Source organism: Balaenoptera acutorostrata, chromosome 19, assembly GCF_949987535.1.
Source record: "Balaenoptera acutorostrata chromosome 19, mBalAcu1.1, whole genome shotgun sequence".
Classification (NCBI taxonomy): Eukaryota; Metazoa; Chordata; class Mammalia; order Artiodactyla; family Balaenopteridae; genus Balaenoptera; species Balaenoptera acutorostrata.
Window position 1 is genome coordinate 66,303,747 of NC_080082.1, and position 20,717 is coordinate 66,324,463.

Genomic DNA, 20,717 nt, shown 5'->3' on the forward strand with positions numbered 1-20,717 from the left:
CCTGCGTTGGCAGGCAGGTTCTTAACCACTGCACCACCAGGGAAGCCCAGAGATTAAGTCTTTGGAGCAAAGTAGAGACTCAATCTCAGTAGCAATTAGGTTGTCCAAGGTACTTTGTTAAGGGAGAAATTAATGTCAGACAAGGAAGCACAGATCCAGGAACCTTAGTACTAAGCAGGATAAATGTCAAAAAACTACATGTAGACATCATTTTGAAATTACAGAAAATCAAATATTTTAAAAATCCTGAAAGAAGCCAGAGGGGGAAAATACTCATTGAGGAATGAAGTTAAGAATTATATCCAATATCTCCTCAGAAACCATGCAAGCAAGGAGAGGTGTGAAATATTTAAAGTGCTGAGATGAAAAATAAGTCAACCTTGAATTCTGTACCATCAAAATTATCCTTCAATAATGCAGGGAAAACAAAGCCTTTCAAAGACTAAAACTGAGGGAATTTGTTCCCAGTAAACCTACTGCCTTAGTCCATTTGGGATACTATAACAAAAAACCACAGACTTGTTAGTTTATAAAAAAATAAACATTTTTTTCTCATAGGTTTGGTGGCTGTGTAGTACAGTACTAAATCAAGGTTCCAGCATGGTCGAGTTCTCTGGTGGGAACCCTCTTCCTGGTTCATAGCAGATGCTTTCTTGCTGTGTCCTCATGTGATAGAAGGAGCTAGGGGTCTCTCTGGAACGTCTTTTATAAAGGGACTAATTCCACTCATGAGGGCTCTATCACCTTATGACTGAAGCATCTCTCAAAGTCCCCACCTCCTAATACTAGCATCTTTGGGGGTTATTCTTTCAACACAGATTTTGGAGGGACAACACAAACATTCAGACCATAGCACCTGCCTTGCAAGAAATGTTTAAAAAACTTTAGAGATGAGAAAAATGATATAGGTCAAAAAGTCCAATCTACATAAAGAAGAGCATTGAAGAAGGAATAAATGAAGGAAAAATTAAAGTATTATTTCTCTTGTTCTTAATTGATCTAACAGATAACAACTTGTTTGAAGTAGTAATACCAACAACATATTCTATTATGTATGCTTATCTATATGCATGTCTTGTGTGTGTCTGTGTGTATGCTTATGCTTTTATATAAGTGAAATGAATGACATCAATAATACAAGGGATTAGAGGGAAGAATTGGGATTATTTTATTATTATGAGGTACACTACGTGAAGTGGAAAAAGCGTTACTTGAAAGTGGACTTGGATTAGTTGTCGATGTTTACTACAAACTCTATAGCAACAGCTAAAAATATAACTGATATGCTAACAAGATAAAATAGAATCATAAAACACTCAGTGAAAACCACATAAAGCAGGTAAAGAGTGTGAGACAAAAATTCAAACAAAGAGCAAGGGCAACAAACACAAATTAGTAACAGATGTGGTATATGTTAATCCAACTCTATCAGTAATCACTTTGAACAGCAAAAGACCAATTACAAGAGATTTTCAGAGTAGGTAGAAAACCAAGATCCTACTATATGTTGTCTATAGAAACTGTCTTAAGCTTCTAATTTTGTAATAATTTGTTGCAGGGGCAATAGAAAATGAATAGAGGGGGAATTCCTGGTCAGGGTTAGGACTGGTCCAGTGGTTAGGACTCTGCACTTCCACGGCTGGGGGCCTGGGTTCAGTTCCTGGTCAGGGAACTAAGATCCGCAAGCCCATGGCATGGCCAAAAAACAAAAAAAAAAAAGGAAAATGAATAGGGGGCAGAAATGCAAAGAAATGAGGTAATTGAGAAAGTCAAAGTTAGTGAACCAATTCAGAGAGTGCTCACTTTGAAGGTTCTGACTGTGTGACATGGTGGGGTCATGTCAGCGTGGTAAATAAAATGCTTTATTTACTGTGGCTTCATTGCTTAACAGTGTCCATTAGCTATTTGTCATCAGACAAAAGAATAATGACATATTAACGTTTCATCATAAAATTATCCATTTATGACTGGGTTAGAAATGACCTTATGACTACTGGGAGCAAAAGTTAGTTGGTGAGCTACTTAGATAACTGGAAATCATTCAAGTCTCTGTCATTTACTGAAACATACCCTTGACGCTATTGTAAAGATTCTGTGAATGGAGGTATGGGAAGGACACAGTCTCATTACAGATTATTGCATGAACTTAATCGCAATAAATATTTACAGAGTGTATTTAATTTTAGAAATATGCAATCATACTCCCAGTATAGTATGAGGGATTGGAATTAAGCTTTTAAATCCCACCATTGGCATAGAGACAGCTATAGATCAATGGAACAGAATATAGAGCCCAGAAATAAACATGTGCACATATGGTGAATTTGCTTACACCAAAGGTGTCAAGAATACACAATGAGGACTGGATTGTCTATTCAATAAATGGCGTTGGGGAACAGAGAGAGACGCAAAAGAACGAAACTGTAACCCTATCTTACACCATACAAAAAATCAACTCAAAATGCACGAAAGATTTGAACACATCATCTGGAACTATAAAACTTCTAGAAGAAAACATAGGGTGAAAGCTCCTTGTCATTTGCCTTGGCATTGATTTTTTTGGGTTTGACACCAAAAGCAAAGATAATAAAAGCAAAAATAAACAAGTGGGATTACATCAATCGAAAAAGCTTCTGCATAGCAAAGGAAACCATCAACAAAATGAAATGGGAATATACAGAATGGCAGGAAATATTTGCAAATCATACATCTGATAAGGGGTTAATATCTAAAATATATAAAGAACTCATACAACTTAATAGCAAAGTAAATAATTAAAAAATGAGCAATGGAACTGTATAGACATATTTTCCAAAGAATACATAAAAATGGGCAACAAGTACATGGAAATGTGTTCAAAATTACTAAATATGCAAAGCAAGGCCATAATGAGATATCACCTCACACATGTTAGAATGGCAGTCATCAAAAAACAAGGGATAACAATGTTAGGATGCTGAGAAATGTGAACCCTTGTCCACCGATTCTGGGAATATAAATTAGTGCAACTACTGTGGAAAAGAGTAGAGAGTTTCCTCAAAAAATTAAAAATAGAACTACCCTACTATCCAGCAATTCCACATATGGGTATAATTCTAAAGGAAATGAATACAGGATATTGAAATGATATGTGCTCTCCCATGTTCATTACAGCATTTTTCACAATACCCAAGATATGGAGACAACCTAAGTGTCCATCAGTGGACGAATGGATAAAGAAGATGTGATATATATAGGGAGCCCATGTATATATATGAATACTACCTAGCCATGAGAAAGGACGAACTCTTTCCATTTGTGACAACATCAATGGACCTTTAATGCATTGTGCTACATGAAATAAGTGAAACAGAGAAAGACAAATACTGTATAGTATCACTTTTATGCAGAACCTTAAAAAGTCAAACTCATAGAAATAGGGAGTATAAATATTACTGGGGTTAAGGGGGGCGGTGGAAGAAATAGGGAGAGGTTGGTGAAAGGGAACAAACTTTCAGGTATAAAATGAATAACGTCTGAGCATCTAATGTAAAACACGATGAGTATAGTGGATAACACTGTATTTTATAATTGATATATGCTGAGAGAGTATTACTTAAATGTTTTCTCTCTCACACACACACAAGATGAATATATGAGGAGATGATGTGTTAATTAAATAGATGGGGGGAATGGTTTCACAATGTATACATATGTCAAGTCAGCACGATGTACACATTGGTATCTTATAGTTTTATATTATAACTCAGTAAATCTGATTAAAAAATAAAATAGCAAAATGAAATCATAAATAAGTCAACCCGCCAGACATGTCTTTTCTTTTCTTTCTTTTCAATCTTTTGGCCGTGCAGCATGTGGGAGGATCTCAGTTGCCAGACCAGGAATTGAACCTGCACCCCCTGCATTGGAAGTGCGGAGTCTTAACCACTAGACTGCCAGGGAAGTCCCCAGACATGTCTTTCCTGATCAAACTAACAAATATCAAATCTATTTGATACTTCCTACTTTTAAATTATCTGATAGATTTGTAGGAAAACCCTGATTTGTAGAAAGGGAGTTATATGAATTATTCACTGAAATGAGGAATCCAAACTTATTCCAAATCTTTCAGAGATTTGTATTCCCCAACTCATTTTATGGTACTAGAATAGCATTCTCATAAAACTTATTAAATTAAACTTATTAATATTAAAGCTGCCCTTCCAGAATGTAGAACAAGTTAAAAGCATCTCAGTAATTCAAGAATGGTTTAGTATTAGAAAATACGTTAATAGCATTCAACATACTAATGAATTATAAAACGTTTATCTTAATAAATGCAGAAAAAATAGATCCATTCACATTAGAAAACAACACAACTATGCAGAAAAATATATATATCATTAATTAGTCAAAATGTATCGAAGAAAACACTACAATAAACCAGCATTTTAGTAATAAAATCAGAAATTTAGGTTTAAAATTAGCAAGCAAACAAGGCTCTCATTATTAGTGCTTATATTAAATATACTGGACATTCTAGCTGGTGCTATGACACAGACAATAAAGAATTAAAATAACTGGAAAACGATTTACAGACCTTTAATTTATATCAAAATGTACGATTATCTACATAGAAGAATTTCAAAAAATAACGTCATGAATATCTGGCATATTTACGACACTTCCTCAAGTTTGCCATATTTAAGATTAGTATCCAGAAATAAATTACAGTTCTACAAATGAGAATCATAACGGCATGAAGGAAATTTTTAAAAATATTTGCCTTATAACCAAGAAAAATTTACAAATATTCAGGATAAAATGAACAAAATGTTTCGTTACAGAATTTGCATTGCTGCCCCTGGCATCCTGGGAAAGATTTGTCATCCTAATTCATGGCCTGGATGCCTATGGCGATCAGCTGCAGAACGCATCCCTACCATCCTTACGTTTGGCCCCTTTTAAGAGGGTCGAGTCACTGTTCTGGCCGTGGACAGGGAGGAGTCAATTCCTGGCACCCTTTGAGGTGGACCCTGGCCTTTTTTCCTGGAAACTGGGAACTACAGGATCCAGAGTGCCCTGCGTTGAAGGCTGCGTCGCTGAGCCAACGAAGGCGCAGAAAAAAGGGATTTCCGTTTGGGCACAACTCGTAGGGGACGGGACTTCTGGCCTCCTCCCCAACAGGGCCATTTTAACTGCTCTGGTTCTGTTCAGCTCCGGATCGCTGTGTCAGGACCGGAGTGACTGGAACGGGAGGTCCCGGAGGAGGCGCTGTCCCCGAGGCACAGAGGTGGATCTGAAGTTCGGTGACGGCGCCCGGGGTGCCCGGCGCCAGGCCCGGGAGACGGACCGCCATGCCCGCGTCCCCCAGACTCTCCCGCCGCTCCCGGCCCCGCTCCGCCCAGAGTCCGATGGCGGCGGCGGCGGCGGCGGCGTTGAGGGACCCGCCTCAGGTAAACGCTCGTTCCCCGGGCCCTCACCCACCTCACTCCACCAGACACTAAAGCCCCGAGTGCGGGGCGGCTGCCCACGTGCCCGCAGCCCAGGCCACGGTGCCCAGGACAGTGAAGCGGTCGTGGGTGGGGCCCTGTTTATGACAGTGTGATGGCGCGTGGGAGAGGTCACAGGCGGAGGGACCCGCAGATGCGAAGGCTCGGAAGTTGGCCTGAGGCGGGAGGATTCGGGAAACCTAGGGTCAGCCTTTTGCTTATAGGGAACAGTGTTAGCGGAATTAGGCCTGATGTAACCGACTCAGGATTGTACTTTATTGCGAGGATTCTAAAGGCCATGGGGAGTTTCGAATAAAGGAAGATATTATCTCCGTCAGAGGTTAGAGCATTCCCAAGAGCCGTTTAAAGGAAGAACAGGGTGGAGAGGGTTGATGAGGACATTGAGGTCCTAGGAGGTTGAATCTTTGTTCAGGGTCCCACAGCTGGTAAGAGGAAACACTGAGCATTGAGACCCAGTAGTTAGTCAGCCAGCCTGAGGTCACCTGGCTCCAAGGCCAGGCAGGAGTACATATAGTGAGCCCCTCAAATCCCACCATGGACGCATTCCTTTAGGGCCTGCCTCTTCACTCAGGTTCTCACGGTTAGAGAAGTGCCTATGGAACCTGCACAGGGAAGTAGAGAGTGTCCCATTGCCTCACCGGCCCTGCTCTCACCCCTATGTTCCCTGGAATTGTGGTGTCCTGAGATGCTTGATGCCATTTTTCCCCCTCCTTGAGTCTGGGGATGCAGAAAAACTCCAAGCCCAGTGTCCTAAGTCCATGCTAGAATTATATGGAGGTGTTCCCATTTCTGGCAACCATTGTAAACAGGTGTGTATGGTTAACCCAAGACATGGTACCAGGATGTGCAAATGCCTAGAGGTAAAATTGAGCTCAGGAATATTCAGGAACCACAGGTATCCTCTCTTTCAGGTAAGAATAAATAGTAGGTGGTTTGGAGTCAGGAGTGGAACAACTGCCTGAGATGTCAGGTGTGTGTTCTAGAGGTTTGGCTCACGGTAGGGAGATGATGTGACCAAGGCCTTAACAGGCTTCATTTGGGTTTAGATTGGAAAACAGACTGTGGGCTTGAGAGAGGAAGAAGGACCATCATTGTGGAGGCTACTATCATAGTCCAGGTGAGGGTTAATGGAGCAGGGGTGTGCCTTAGGAAATGTGGTTGTATTCTGGCTGCATGTTTTTAAAGGGGACCGCTAGATTTCTAACATGGGTGGTGAGGGAGTGAAACTCAGGGATCAGTGATGACCCCTGGCTTTGCAGCTGTAGGGTTGGAAGCTGCATCAGTTGAGATGAGCAAGTTGGTAGTAGGTGTAATATTCACTGGGTTTAGCAGGAGCTTTTTTTTGACCATGTTAAGAGTCTGAGATATTTCAGACACCACTGAGTAGAGGCATCAAATGAACATCTAACATACAGGTTTGGAATTCTTGGGAGTGATTCAGGTTAGAGACATCCAAAATGTAACTAGAGTGTGGATCAAGGTGAATGACCTGTAGCTCACATTTAGGAGAGGCAAGCTTCGGGTTGTGGTGGCAAAGCTTTTAAGGGGAGAGGTGTGGAGGATGGGGGCAGAGGATTGGGTCTCTTGCTTGTGTACCTGGGTGATGGTGTCAGCCTTCATAAATGTAGGTAAATGGCCATGAAGGTTTGGTGTATGAGACAAGATAGTCTGGCAGGTGGCCAGGGCTTCCAAGAGAAGAGTGGACATGAGATGGATGTAGAAGCAAGGGGTAATTCATGCATATGACACTCAAGCCAGAGCTGGTGCTTATTCACCACTATATAGGCTCACCAAGATTTGTGAGGACTTTGGTAGGACCTGGGGTGTTTCATTCAACCTGGTGTATATGGCCATGAGCAAATAAGGTCATCTGTGAGAATCACTAGGCTTGGGGAGGGCGAGTAATGGGGCTGGAGTTTGAATGAAGGTAAGGGAGCAGAGAAAGGTTGTCATTGCCGAGGGACAACAAGGGCAGCACAGAAGTAGCATGGGACTATGGGTATCTGCGATCCACACGTGGTTCTATTCCTTAAATTTGAGGCAAGGATCAGAGTCATGCAGTAAGGCCTTTATAGCTGATTTCTGATGCTGCCATTGGGAATTGTGGGAGGTCTGTGGTCATACTGGGTCCTGTTTGACTTTACCAGTTGTACTGTGGATGCTGTCTGCCGAGTTGTGGTGTAAGGCCTAAACCCAATATGATGTGCTTCCTTCGTGCTTGGTGAAACCTGGGTGCCCTCAAATGGCCTGAGTGCAAGTTCCTCTCCCCACAGTGTTCCTTCGGATAACGTCTCCTAGCCTAACAACGATTTTTACAAAGCAAACCAGGAGCTTTTTTGTAGCAGGTATCAGTTCCCTACCAGCCCTCAGATTATTCAGATAAGACAATCACATCCTCCTTGCAACATCCCAACCCCTTCATCCTACTAAGGTTCCATCCCACAGCCCCTGTGTGTGTTGTTTTTTCCCATGTACGCCTTTGTGGTGAGTGGTGTCCTATTCTCAGAGGTGTGAATTTATGTGATTAAGAAACTGCTGTCAGTCTCATCGGTCCAGTCTCAGGTGTCATGTGTTAGGCCACCATCATAGCCCTGTGGTGTGGTTAGGAGAAACTGATTTAAATACAAGTAATGTGGGGAGGGGAGGGAGATGGCTGTGGTGTGGGAGAGTGAGGTGTTGGTGGCCATGGTCATGTGTGGCTGTGGGATACTGAGACTGAGGGATGTGCAGTTTAAGAAGTGATGTGTGCTTGAAGAGGCAACATGTCTGATGGTTCCAGGACACTGCATTGATAATTTCAGGACGATGGCCAAACCAGGGGAATTGCTTGTCAGGAGGGGGTGGATCCCTTTATGCCAGGCCTATAGCTGAGATATATGTTCATCCACCTGCCTCTTGTTCCTGGTGGTTGTACCTAGTGATCAGTGGGCCTGTGGGGAGACAGCCACACCATGGTGTCAGGGCCTGATTGATCCTCTGAGTTGGGAAGCTTGGGTGATGGATGGTCATAGGGTAGATGTGTGGGGAAATAGATTGTGACTTCTCAGAAGTGGACTGTTTGTGGTTTTATCTGTCACCATCATGGCAGGTCAGTGTGAACTTTGAAGATGTAGCTGTGACCTTTTCCTGGGAGGAATGGGGTCTCCTTGATGAGGCTCAAAGGTACCTGTACCGTGATGTGATGCTGGAGAACTTGGCACTTATAACCTCCCTGGGTAAGAACCTCAAACCTTTCCCCATGCCCTGAACTAGTCTCTGCCCTTTCCTTTTCCCCAGAGACAAGTCTGTCCTTTTCATGTCAGGACCATGGTCACTGCTTTTTTCCCTCAGTTCCCTAAGTTGTTGCTGTGGTTGGTTGGGCTGAGGTGTTTGCACTGCCATCTGTTCTCCCTGAAGAGGCCCCATATCTGCTTCTCTATGGCCTCCCCTGGAAGGATCCAGGGTCAGGAACTTCCATTCAGCCTAATGTATCCCACCATACTTGTCCTCTTCCTTCTGGGTGATGTTGTCCAGATGCACGTCATCCTTGTGCCTCAGATTCTACTTCCTTCTTTTCACTGACATTTCCTCATGACTGCCTGTGCTGGGAATTAATTCTCTGATGTAGACCATGGACTTCTTGCAGGACCCCTTTCCAAAGTTCTCTTAATAGTATTTAGATGTTTTTCTCTGGTCTATGATGTGATGAGTATGGGTCAGCTTCTCATAGGTGGTGTCTTTCCCCTGGTATTTTCATCATCCAGGTCCCATACACTTGTTCATTTTGGAAGTGGGGTGGAGAGCCCTTGTTTGTCCACAGGATGGATATGAATTCAGACTCAGCCAAATGGGCTCAAAGGGCTGCTGTACAGTAGCACTATGGGAGTGTACGATAGTCCTGTGTTCAAATGATACCAGAAATTTGTTCTGTTTGACTAGTGTTTTGATGCTACTTCCAGTGGCCACACCTTATTTTTGCTTTTTCTGCCCCATTCTTAACAGTGCTGACTTGTCAATTCTGCACTGTGATTCTTCCACTTTTATTCCAGCCTGTGGCTAATCCTCACATCTCTAAATTCCCTGTATCACCCACTTTTCTCACTGCTTTATCTGTGCATTCTCTAACGTTGGCCCATATATTTTCTATAATCAAACATGTACCCATTCTTAAAATGTTCCTGACCAACAGCTGTTCTGTTGCAGTCCTGTTTTCTTGGGCCTGGAAATACCCATCTACATTGCAGTCATGTGTTAGCAGCAGACAAGGTCCTGCTGACAGTTTTTTGTAACTAATTTTTTAACAGTCAACTTTAACTAATTTTTCATCCTGCCTCTCTTCCCTATGACACATCACATGGTTGTGTCTTTTCTCTCATGTGGTCTTCCCCCATCCTGTGGCCTTTATAGCCCAGTATTGCTAACAACCATGTCATCAACTTGAACCCAACTCCATGTTCATGTAAATAATCACACAAACCCATTCATGAGTTTGTCAGACACACACTGGTGTGTGGGCTCCCCCCTCCCACTGAAGTCAACATGTACTTCACCAACATTTCTTGCTTTTAGGTTGTTGCCATGAAGTGGAGAATGAGAAGGCTTCTTTTGAGCAGCGTATTTCTGTTCAAAGAGTGTCACAGATCAGGAGTCCCAAGGCAAATCCGTCCTTCAAAAAGGCCCACCCTTGTGAAATATGTCCAGATATTGAGAGACTTTTTGTACTTGGATGAATATCAAGGAACACATTCAAAGCAGAAATTACATAGTTGTGGGACATGTGGGAAACAATTGTATGTAAGCACAAACCTTCATCAGCATCAGAAGCAGTGCATCAGGGAGAAACCCTTCAGAAGAGATGTGGACAGAGCCTCCTTTGTGAAGAACTGCAAGTGCCATGTGTCAGGGAAGCCATTAGTCTTTAGGGTGGTTGGGAAGGACTTCTTGGCCAGTTCTCAATTTCTCCAGCAATGGGCCACTCACACCTGGGAGAGGTCAAACAGCAGAACCGAGTGTGGGGTGGCCTTTCAGAGGGGAAAAACTTATCATAACTGGGAAGAATGCACAAAAGCTTTCAGCCCCAAACACACACTTGTTCGGCACTAGAGACTCCTCACTAGAGAAAGATGTTTTATGTGTAATCAGTGTGAGAGAAGCTGTAATCTCAGTCAACATCAGAAAGTTTACAATGGAGAAAGAACTTTTGAACCTGGGGAACATGGGATATTATTTAACAGAAAGTCCAACCTCATTGAACACCAGAGAAGTAACACTAGAGATAGGCCTTATGAATGTACAAAATGTAGGAAATCATTTACTCAGTGCTCCAACCTCTTTACACACAAGAGAGTTCACATGAAACAAAAGCCATATGAATGTGATGAATATGCAAAATCGTCTAGCCAAAGCTCTACCCTCCTTCAACATCGGAGAATTCACACTTGGGAAAGGCCTTATGAGTGCAATGAATGTGGTAGAACTTTTACGCAAAACTCTCTGCTCCTTCAGCATCAGAGACTTCACAGTGGATCAAAGCCTTATGAGTGCACTGAATGTGGAAAATCCTTTGCTGTAAACTCCAGACTCATTAAACATAGGAGAGTTCATACTGGAGAAAGGCCTTATAAATGCAGTGAATGTGGAAAAGCATTTTGCCAAAGCTCTTCACTCCTCCAACATCAGAGAGTTCACACTGGAGAAAGGCCTTATGAGTGTGGGGAGTGTGGAAAATCATTTAGGCAGAAGCCCAACCTTATTCAACATTGGAAAGTCCATACTAGAGAAAGACCTTATAAGTGTGGGAAATGTGGGAAATTACTTAGCAACAAGTCCCATCTCATTGAACACCAGAGAGTTCACACTGGAGAAAGGCCATATGAGTGTGGGGAATGTAGGAAATTCTTTAGCAAGAAATCCCACCTCATTATACATCAGAGAGTTCACACCAGGGAAAGGCCATATAAATGCAACGAATGCGGGAAAATCATTTAGCCAAAACTCTGCACTCCTTCAACATCAGAGAATTCACACTGGAGAAAGGCCTTATGAGTGCAGCAAATGTGGGAAAACTTTTAATCAAAGCTCTGCTCTTCATCAACATCAGAGACTTCACACTGGTTCAAGGCCTTATGAGTGCACTGAATGTGGGAAATCCTTTGCTGATAATTCAACCTTTATTACACACAGGAGAATTCACACTGGAGAAAGGCCTTATGAGTGCAGTGAGTGTGGGAAAGCATTTGCCCAAAGTTCTTCAGTCCTTCGACATCAGAGAGTTCACTGGAGAAAAGTCTTATAAGTGAAAATTTGGGAAGTTGGTTAGCCCAAGCTCTGTTTTTCAACATCAGAGAACTCACACTAGATCAAAGCCATATGAGTGCTGTGAATGTGGGAAATCCTTTGCTAAAAACTCCAGGTTCATTAAACACAGGAGTGTTCACACTGCAGAAAGTCCTTATGTTGTAGAAAATGTTGGAAATCCTTTACCTAAAACTCCAGTCTCATAGAACACCATAATGTTCACATTGGTTAATGGGCTTATGGATGTGATAAGTGTGGGAAACATTTAGCCAAAACTGTAGCCTCATTTCATACTGGAGAGTTCACAGCCTTCAGTCTTGTTTCATTGGATACCGCAAAGTTCACTTCAAAAAAAGAGTAGTTGTCCAGGGATGGATTGTTCAGTATAACACTGGGGAGGTCCCTTATGAGGGTGCTCTCTGCCAATACACCCAATAAACCACTTAAATTCCAGGTTTATGGGAGCTTCAGTGCATTTCTTAACCTGCCCAGGGCCCTTACCAGATTTACATCATTGCCATTTCACTACTACCATGTGGCAGGTGTTCATGATGTGCATCATTGAACCACCCCAGCGAGTCCAGGGAAGGAGACCTTGATGTTGTCCTGTTTGTGAGAGCCTTTATAATCCTGAGCACTCATTCCTTTCTAATTCGTTTGATGGGTTACATCACTGATCTGACCAATTTTTGGCCTAGAAGACACTGCTGGTGACTTACAACCGGGACTACTTTTTTCAGGGATGTTGTTGGTCTCACGTGACTGCTGTGTTGGGATTTTCCTGTGCTTCATGTCTCCAGCCCAGGAACAGCCTGCTTCCCACTGTACTGGTTTGTGTGAAAATGGAGGCCTTACTCTTTAAGCTCCTTTAATCTTGGGATTCTGTACACTGTGGTGATTTGAAAACAACTGAGTTGTGACAACAGGGCTAAAGAGCTTTCTTGTGGGATCCCAAATTCTGTGCACCTCAGAGGGAACAATATGATGTAGAGTATACTTCTCTCTAGTTTTGTCCTAGTTGGCATTGCTGCCCAAGGCCTCCAAGAAAAGACTGCAGGGATGTGATCCTTATTTGTAACCTGGATGTGTTGGTATTTTGTTGGTTCAGAGGTCAATCTGTAGAGGGGCTGTTGTGATAACCTTTGGTGCTTCTTAAAGCAGGAAGAAATTGTCTTGTTCACGGGGAGTATTGCATTGTGTCCAGGTGGTAAGGGAAATCTTTCCCAGGTCTTGCATTGGAGCCATGTACCCTAATGTCCAGAATTCCAGATAGTGGCAGCATAGGTTATATGATTGTACGGGCAGGGGAATCATTTGTTACAGGAACACTGGTATTGTAGGGAGGGGAAGAGACTGCCACAAGCTTGTTGGAATGTGGCTGTTTTGAAGGGACCTCCACAATGTTCCAGTCCCTATAGCTATGAAGGATGAGCAGGTGCAGAAATTCTCATGGCCTCCAGAACTGTGTATCTTGTGTAGGGAGGCTGTTGTGAGAGGAAAAAAATATAAATATTCTGTGGATTCCTGTAGCATGTGTGCGTGTTCACCTCAAATCTCTTGCTGTGTAGGAAAATGAGGATAGTGAAGACGGGTTGTGCCCTTTGTAACCCAGCCTGCATTCCCATTGAATTTGGTGGAAATTGCCTTTTTGCTTCTGATATTTGCCACCACTAAGGCAAGGTATCCCTCCCAGACATGAGGAAAGAGTTGGTGGAGTCAGTAGAGGTTTGCCAAACTAATTTTCCAGAATTGTAGGAAATCTAGCTTTCTGTTTTGAATCATATTTTCAGAGCTTTAGTAAGGTATAAGTGACATACAACAAACTGATTATATTTTAACTTAACATTTTGACAAGTTTTGACATTCATGTAAATCCATAAAACCACCACCACAATCATAATAATGAGCCTCTCCATCATCCTCTGGTTTACTTCATGCCCTTTAATAATGTTTCTTTCTGTACTATCTCTGCTATCCAGGCAAGCATTGGTTTACTTTCCATTATAATAGGTTAGCTTCCATTTTAGAATTGTATGATTCTACTCATAAAGTGTTTACACTTTTTTTCCTTTGAGTAGCCTCATGTGGCTTACTCATTTTGATAGTCATCAATGGTGCTTAAATGAGTAGTTTTTTTTTTGCATTGCTTAGAAGTATGACAGTTTGTGGGTGCACCACTATTTGTTTATTCTTTTGTCTTTTTATGCATATTTGAGTTCTTTCCAGTTTCTGATTGTTGCAAATAAACCTGCTAAGATATTTGAATCTAGTTCTTCGCATACATATGTTTCATTTATCTTGTGTTAATTTGGTGGGGTGGGGTGGGGGGTGGGGGCGGGTGCAATGCCTGAGTTACAGGGTAAGTGGGTAGATAACTTTTTAAGAAATTGCAAATTGTGATCTTTGTAGTCCTGCCAGCAGTGTATGAGACATACAGTTTTTCCATATCCTTGCCAGTAGTGGGTATGGTTAGTCTTTTAAAATGTTGACCTTTTAAATAAGTATGTAACTGTATCCCACTGTTGTTTAGTTGCCTTTCCCTGATGTTGCATGATGTTGAGCATTTTTTCATTTGTTTACAGGCATACCTCAGAAATATGATGAGTTGGGTTTTAGACCACTGCAATAAAGCCAGTATCACAATAAAGCAAGTCACATGAAGTTTTTGGTTTTCTAGCGCATGTAAAAGTAATGTTTACGCTATACTGTAGTCTGTTAGGTGTGCAATAGCATTATGTCTAAAAAAAATACATACCTTAATTTTAAAATACTTTATTGCTTAGAATGTTGACTATCATCTGAGCCTTCAGCTAGTTGTAAGGTTTTTGCAGTAGTAACATCAGAGATCACAGATCACCATAAGAAATATAATAATGATGATAATGTTTGCAGTATTACAAGAATTACCAAGATGTGACACAGACGTGAAGCAAGCAAATGCTGTTGGAAATATGGCACCAGTAGACTTGCTCAATATAGAGTTGCCAGAAACCTTCAATTAAAAACAAACAAATAAACAAACATCTGCAAAGTGCAGTAAAGCAGAGTGCAATAAAACAAAGTATGCCTGTATTTGCCAGTTGTATGTTGGTTTTGGTAAAATATCTGTGCATATCTATTGCTTGTTTTTTAAAATGAATTTTGGGGAATTTCCTGGTGGTCCAGTGGTTAAGACTCTGCACTTTCACTGCTGAGGGCCCAGGTTAGTTCTCTGGTCAGGGAACTAAGATCCCGCAATCTGCAGCCAAAAATAAATATATAAATAAAAAGAATTAAAAACAAAAAAAGAATTTTGGCAGTTTCTCTCTCTCTCTCTCTCTCTCTCTCTCTCTCTCTCTCTCTCTCTCTCTCTCTTTTTAAAGGAGACAGGCTTATTATTCATTTTTATTTGGTTGCACCCAGTCTTAGTTGCAGCAGGTGGGCTCCTTAGTTGCAGCAGGTGGGCTCCTTAGTTGTGGCATGTGAACTCTTAGTTGCAGCATGCACGTGGGATCTAGTTCCCTGATGAGGGATCGAACCTGGGCTCCCCACATTGCGAGCACGTAGTCTTATTTACTGTGCCACCAGGGAAGTCCCAGCAGTTTCTCTTTTTTTCTAGCAATTAAGAAGATAGTGAAACAACAAAAACTTATGTTGGAACTTTATTCATTCTTAAGTAATGTGACTTCTTTGCTATCAAAATCATTGTTTTTGAATACGGGAGTATTTCATAAATATTTTGTGTACTGTACACAACGTAGTGGCCACATACAGCATCTACTTTTAAAGTTTAATCGTTAAGATTCTTGATCACTTCTTAGGTCTAGATATTCAGCACTGTCAAGCCATGATTTGTAGCTCTGAATAAATAGGCTTTGAGTGTTCTCATGTGGTTGGCCTTTATTTCCACAGGTCTTAGGACACATTCCACAAAATACGTGTAGTCAAAATTCTGTGTTATAAATTGATTTGAAATAGTTTTTGACTGTGATTACACAAGTTTTTATTTCATACAGCATTTAGTTTGTTGTATTTCATTTTCTATTTTAGGTTATTGACATTTTAGCAACTAATGGATCCACTTAAGAAGATACCCTTGACTAACATCTTTCAAGGAGGCACTGTTATTCTAAATTGCATTTGGAAGCCTCATCACACCGTGTATAGAAAGTGGGCCATTGGTTAATCAGAATTTCCTCCCCTCCCCTCCCCTCTCTTCCCCTCCCCTCCCCTCCCCTCCTAGTAACACTTAGGGGGACTTGCTTTAGATAATTTACGAATAAGTTAAAACTTCCTCACTGGTGAATCTGCCTAAACCTTGCCCCTTTTCTTCTTATATCCCACCACCTTTCCTTTCTTTTCTTTTCCTCTTCAGTATTCTCCTAAGCTGGCTGAAGTAGTTCAGTGTCCTTTTTTTTTTTTTTTTTTGGCCACGCAGCACGGCGTGCAGGATCTTAGTTCCCTAACCAGGGATCGAACCCGAGCCCCCTGCAGTGGAAGTGCGGAGTCCTAACCACTGGACTGCCAGGGAATTCCTGCTCAGTGTCCCTTGAATTTGCAATTTCCACATGGAGGAAGCCCTCCTCCATGGACATTCAACTTGGTTGTGTTCTAATCTCTGGCATTGTCAAAGACTTCCTAAATCCCAGGTTCGAAAAGAAAGTTTATTAGAACATTCATTTCTCTTCTGTGCACACACAGTCCAGGGATCAGTCACTTCTGACTGAGATGAGAAAAACAGGAATATCGGTTGAAAAATCTCTTAGATGTTTCCTGAAAAGGATTTGAAGATTAATGAAACTTTATAGAGTTTAAGGGTTAAAAACAATACAACCAAAAAAAAAAAAAAAGTTTTTGAAAAAGACACTGGAAAATGTAAGAAATTATACTAACCTAGTAAAGGAAAGAAATATTAGACTTCTAATGGTTTCGATGTAGTCAGCTCTTTACATTGCTAAACACAATCTTGCTCAAAGCTGTTTTCTCAAGGAAAAATTGAAAAAGTATAATTTTTAATAATGGCCTTGACTTCTAGGTTACCAGGTAAGAAGAAACAGGAAACTCTCAGAGCTTTTGCATGCTTTCAAGTGTCTTTAAACATTTGGTTTATGTATATAGATATTTATAAATTATATTTTTGAAAGTTTCTACAGTATCCCTACCAGGATGACTTTTTGAACAAACAACAGTGATTTCATAATTTCAGTTTTAAAACAGAAAGTACATCTTCTACTACCATGGAAAAAAATTATCACAGTATTGTAGTTTATAGAAGACTAAAATTTAATTTCTAAAGATTTGAAATTTACAAATATACTACATTGGGTTTATGGGTCAGCTAAGTTAATATCTCCACAAATAATTGTATCTGCTCAGTTCAGCATCTTGACACAAAGTGTCTTTCATTCTCTCTCCACCCTCTACCTCAGTTTCCTGAATGCTCACACCCCTTCCCACTACTTGTCCTTCACATGTACTTTTCCCTGTCTTTGGAATATTCTTCTCAACGCTCTACAGTTAGTAAGTCACTAAAGAATAAAAAATATATATATCTTCAGAGGATTTTCCCAGAGCTTTTAGACTCGGTCAAGTGCACTGGGGTGGTGGTATGACATCAGGCAGGGCCTGACTTTTCCGTGTCTCCTTGTCTCTAGCTGTACACAAGGGGAGCAAGGATAATGCTCATCCTCTGAAGCTGTTAAGACACGCAATGGGCCAGAGCGCATCAGATGTTTTGTACCCAGTTTGTGCTCACATGAATGGCATCTGCTGTTGGTTTTATTAGGCAGTTTTGGCGTGGACTCTTTACAAGGTATTAACTTTGGATGAGTGCCTTCAGTAACCCAGACCTCCAGTTTTCTCATCATTAAAAAAGAAAAACACGAATTTGACAATAGAGGAATGCTTACCCTGCAGAATGGTGAAGATTGAAAGAGCTAATGTTTAACATGCTTAATACTAGTGTCTTATGAGTCTGTCTCTTCTGTATAGAATTGATGGTTTTCATGCAGGGAGCACCAGGGAAGTGCTCACTTGTGCCCAGGAGGCCCTTGTTAGGTCTAGGAAAGATGAGAGCCCCAGAGAGCAATTCCCAGGATGCTTTTTCATTCTGGTTTGTCACACAGGTGGAGGGGAATCCTGGTTTCTCATTACTGCTTTTATATGCCAGAGATCTGCCTTTTCAGGACATGGACCTTCTCAAAGAAGGAGCCTGGAAACAGGACCGTGTTGGCTGTTGGAAATTATCAAGTTGTCTTCCAGTTGAGCTAGTGTTTTCCAAATCTTCCTGAAACACTTTCTTACTAGATTCAAGTGTCTGCCTTGCTTGTGACAGTTCCCACCTTACATTCCTTTAGGGTCCGAATCTGCAATTCCTTTCAGTATAGCAAAGTGTGGAGGCTACTAAAAGACTTAGAAGTATTGTTCTCTCTCAATGCTCCTCTTTCTATCACAGATTTTAAAAGTTTTCTTAGTTTTCGACTAGGAGCCTCTGTATAGCTTTGAGCTCCGCCCCCCCCACAAAAAAAAAAAAAACCCAAACCATAAATTATTTCTTACGCCAACCTAGGAAACAGGAGTCCACTTCAAGAGGCAAAGAGCTTATTTGAAATCAAAGAATTGCAGTTTGGGGCACACAGGTTTAGGTAGAAACCCAATTATTGTCTCAATTACAGGAGAGGGGTTTTTATGGCAAAAAGAGGAAGATGAGGTAAATTGTGCAAGATGAGGTAATTGAGGGACTTCCCTGGTGGTCCAGTGATTAAGACTCTGCGCTCCCAATGCAGGGGGCATGGGTTTGATCCCTGGTCAGGGAACTAGATCCTGCATGCTGCAATTAAAAAAGAAAAGAAAGATCCTGCATGCGGCAACGAAGATCCCGCGTGCCGTAAGTAAGACCTGGCGCAGCCAAATATGTTTATTTATTTTATATTTATTTATTTATTTAAAAAAATAGATGAGGTAATTGATCGGATGATGTGTTCATTGGTAGAAAGATGAGCTAAAGTTAGGTTTGTACTTCATTTATTATTCAGGTGAAGTGTTGACCTGAAACGAATAGACTGCCAGATATTTCTCCAGCAAAGATGGGTTTATTTGGGATCAGCTGAGAATTGCAGAGAATCTGCAACCATGTTGAGCCACTTGCAAGTCCCTACCCAGCAAGGGAAGGAGAATGCTTTTACAGTAAAGAAAAGGAAGTTGGGAGGGCTGTAGTAAACAGAGTCTGAGGCTTTTCATTGGCTGAGTCCTTGACAGGAAAGAAGAGCAGTCTTTCTTCTTCCTCTTGGGTTCTGCTATCAGTGCAGGTCATGAGAGCTCCCCCTTCTGGTCTCCCAACTCTATTTAATTGAAGTTTCTGTTTTTATTTTATTTTTTAAAATTTTTGGCTGCATTGGGTCTTCGTTGCTGTGTGCAGGCTTTCTCTAGTTGCGGCGAGCGGGGGCTACTCTTCGTTGCGGTGCGCGGGTTTCGCATTGCGGTGGCTTCTCTTGTTGCGGAGCACAGGCTCTAGGCTCAAGGGCTTCAGTAGTTGCAGCACGTGGGCTCAGTAGTTGTGGCTCTTGGGCTTTAGAGCACAGGCTCAGTAATTGCGGCGCACGGGCTTAGTTGCTCCGCGGCATGTGGGATCTTCCCGGACCAGGGCTCGAACCCTTGTCCCCTGCATTGGCAGGCGGATTCTTAACCACTGCACCACCAGGGAAGTCCAAAGATTCTGTTTATTAATTTTTCACATTCTCCTCCCTTCCTCCCCACCCCCGTTGCTGAGGCAGGAGGGTTGTGGGATCCTAGTTCCCAGACCAGAGACCAAGCTGGGCCCTTGGCTGTGAAAGCGCCGAGTCCTAACCACTGGACCGCCAGGAAATTCCCAAAATTCAGTGACTTTTTGTTCCTCTATGTCAGGAAAGACATTTCCTGGGTGCAGTGTCTCAGGTCCAAGGAAAAGTACACAGATTAGAAACCTATTAAGGTCACATTCAAGTCTTAGGCACTTTTTATCTGACGTCCATGTTATCAAGATCATAAACATTGGAGATCTTATGAAGCATTATCCTACCACCAAATGGTTGGTGACAAACTTCTGACAGGCCTGGTCCAGATATCTTGGGAAAGCTGTCTCATCAGATGTCCTCTGCTTCAATTCTGGGAAATCTTTCCTCTCAGGTCACCAATGATGTGCAGATCCAGTCAGGATTCAGCACTTTCTTTAGGTGTCATGTGAATCCAAGAGTCTGTTCCTTGGAGTTTCGTGGCACAAGGGCTGGGTAGCAGTACTTGATAGGGGCCTTCCCAGCCAGGTTGAAGAGCGTTCTTCTGGAGGTGTCTTTTCCAATAGGTGAAATTTCCAGGTTGCAAAATGTGATGCTTAAGATATTTGTCTTCTGAGGGCACACTATGAAAAGATTGCTATACCAAGACATGGTTATTTTTAATAGAAGCAATCAGGCCTTTGCTAAATTGGAGTATCTCTTATCAGTTGTGGGTCAAAAGAAGCAGGAGCCAAGTGAATTGTGCATCCTGTGACTATCCCAGAGGGTGAGAGTTTACGAGTCCCAAAGTGAGGGATCTGAGATATAGAAGGACCAATGGCAATGCTTTTGGCCACGGTGTTTGCAGGGCCTCTACAAATCTTGCCAACTGAGTTTTAATAAAGCTGTTAGTGCATTTGACTAAATCAGAGGATTGAGAGCAGTAAGCACAGTGAAAATATTGTAAAACTGACCAAACAGCACAGACATGTTGAAGCACCTGACCAGTAAAATTGTTCCTCGATCATTATGAAGTTCGAGAGGAGTTCCCCAGGTAGGGATAATCTTTTCCAAAAAGACATTAGCCACAGAAGAGGCAGTAGCCTGTCTGCAAGGGAAGGATTCAATCCAGTGTAAAAACATACAGATCATAATTAAAACATATTAATATCTATTAGATGGAGAAAGTTGTATGAAATCCTTTCCCCCCCCCCCCCACCAG

The 20,717-nt window shown here is 41.8% G+C and overlaps 2 protein-coding genes across 2 annotated transcripts in view; both read left to right on the forward strand.

Annotated features, from left to right (window-relative positions):
- Positions 1-5,146: 5,146 nt before the first annotated feature.
- Positions 5,147-20,717, forward strand: part of LOC103004022 (zinc finger protein 256-like) — a 39,735-nt gene continuing 24,164 nt past the window's right edge. The window contains exon 1 of the mRNA XM_057533823.1: positions 5,147-5,435. Within this exon, the coding sequence (XP_057389806.1) occupies positions 5,337-5,435 (99 nt within the window). The 5' untranslated portion in view covers positions 5,147-5,336. The remainder of the gene's footprint in view (positions 5,436-20,717) is intronic.
- On the forward strand, positions 10,331-12,286 carry LOC103004582 (zinc finger protein 418-like). Its single transcript, XM_057533824.1, is given in 2 exon segments — positions 10,331-11,453; positions 11,455-12,286. Coding segments are annotated over 2 exon segments (1,164 nt in total). The 5' UTR covers positions 10,331-10,601; the 3' UTR covers positions 11,767-12,286.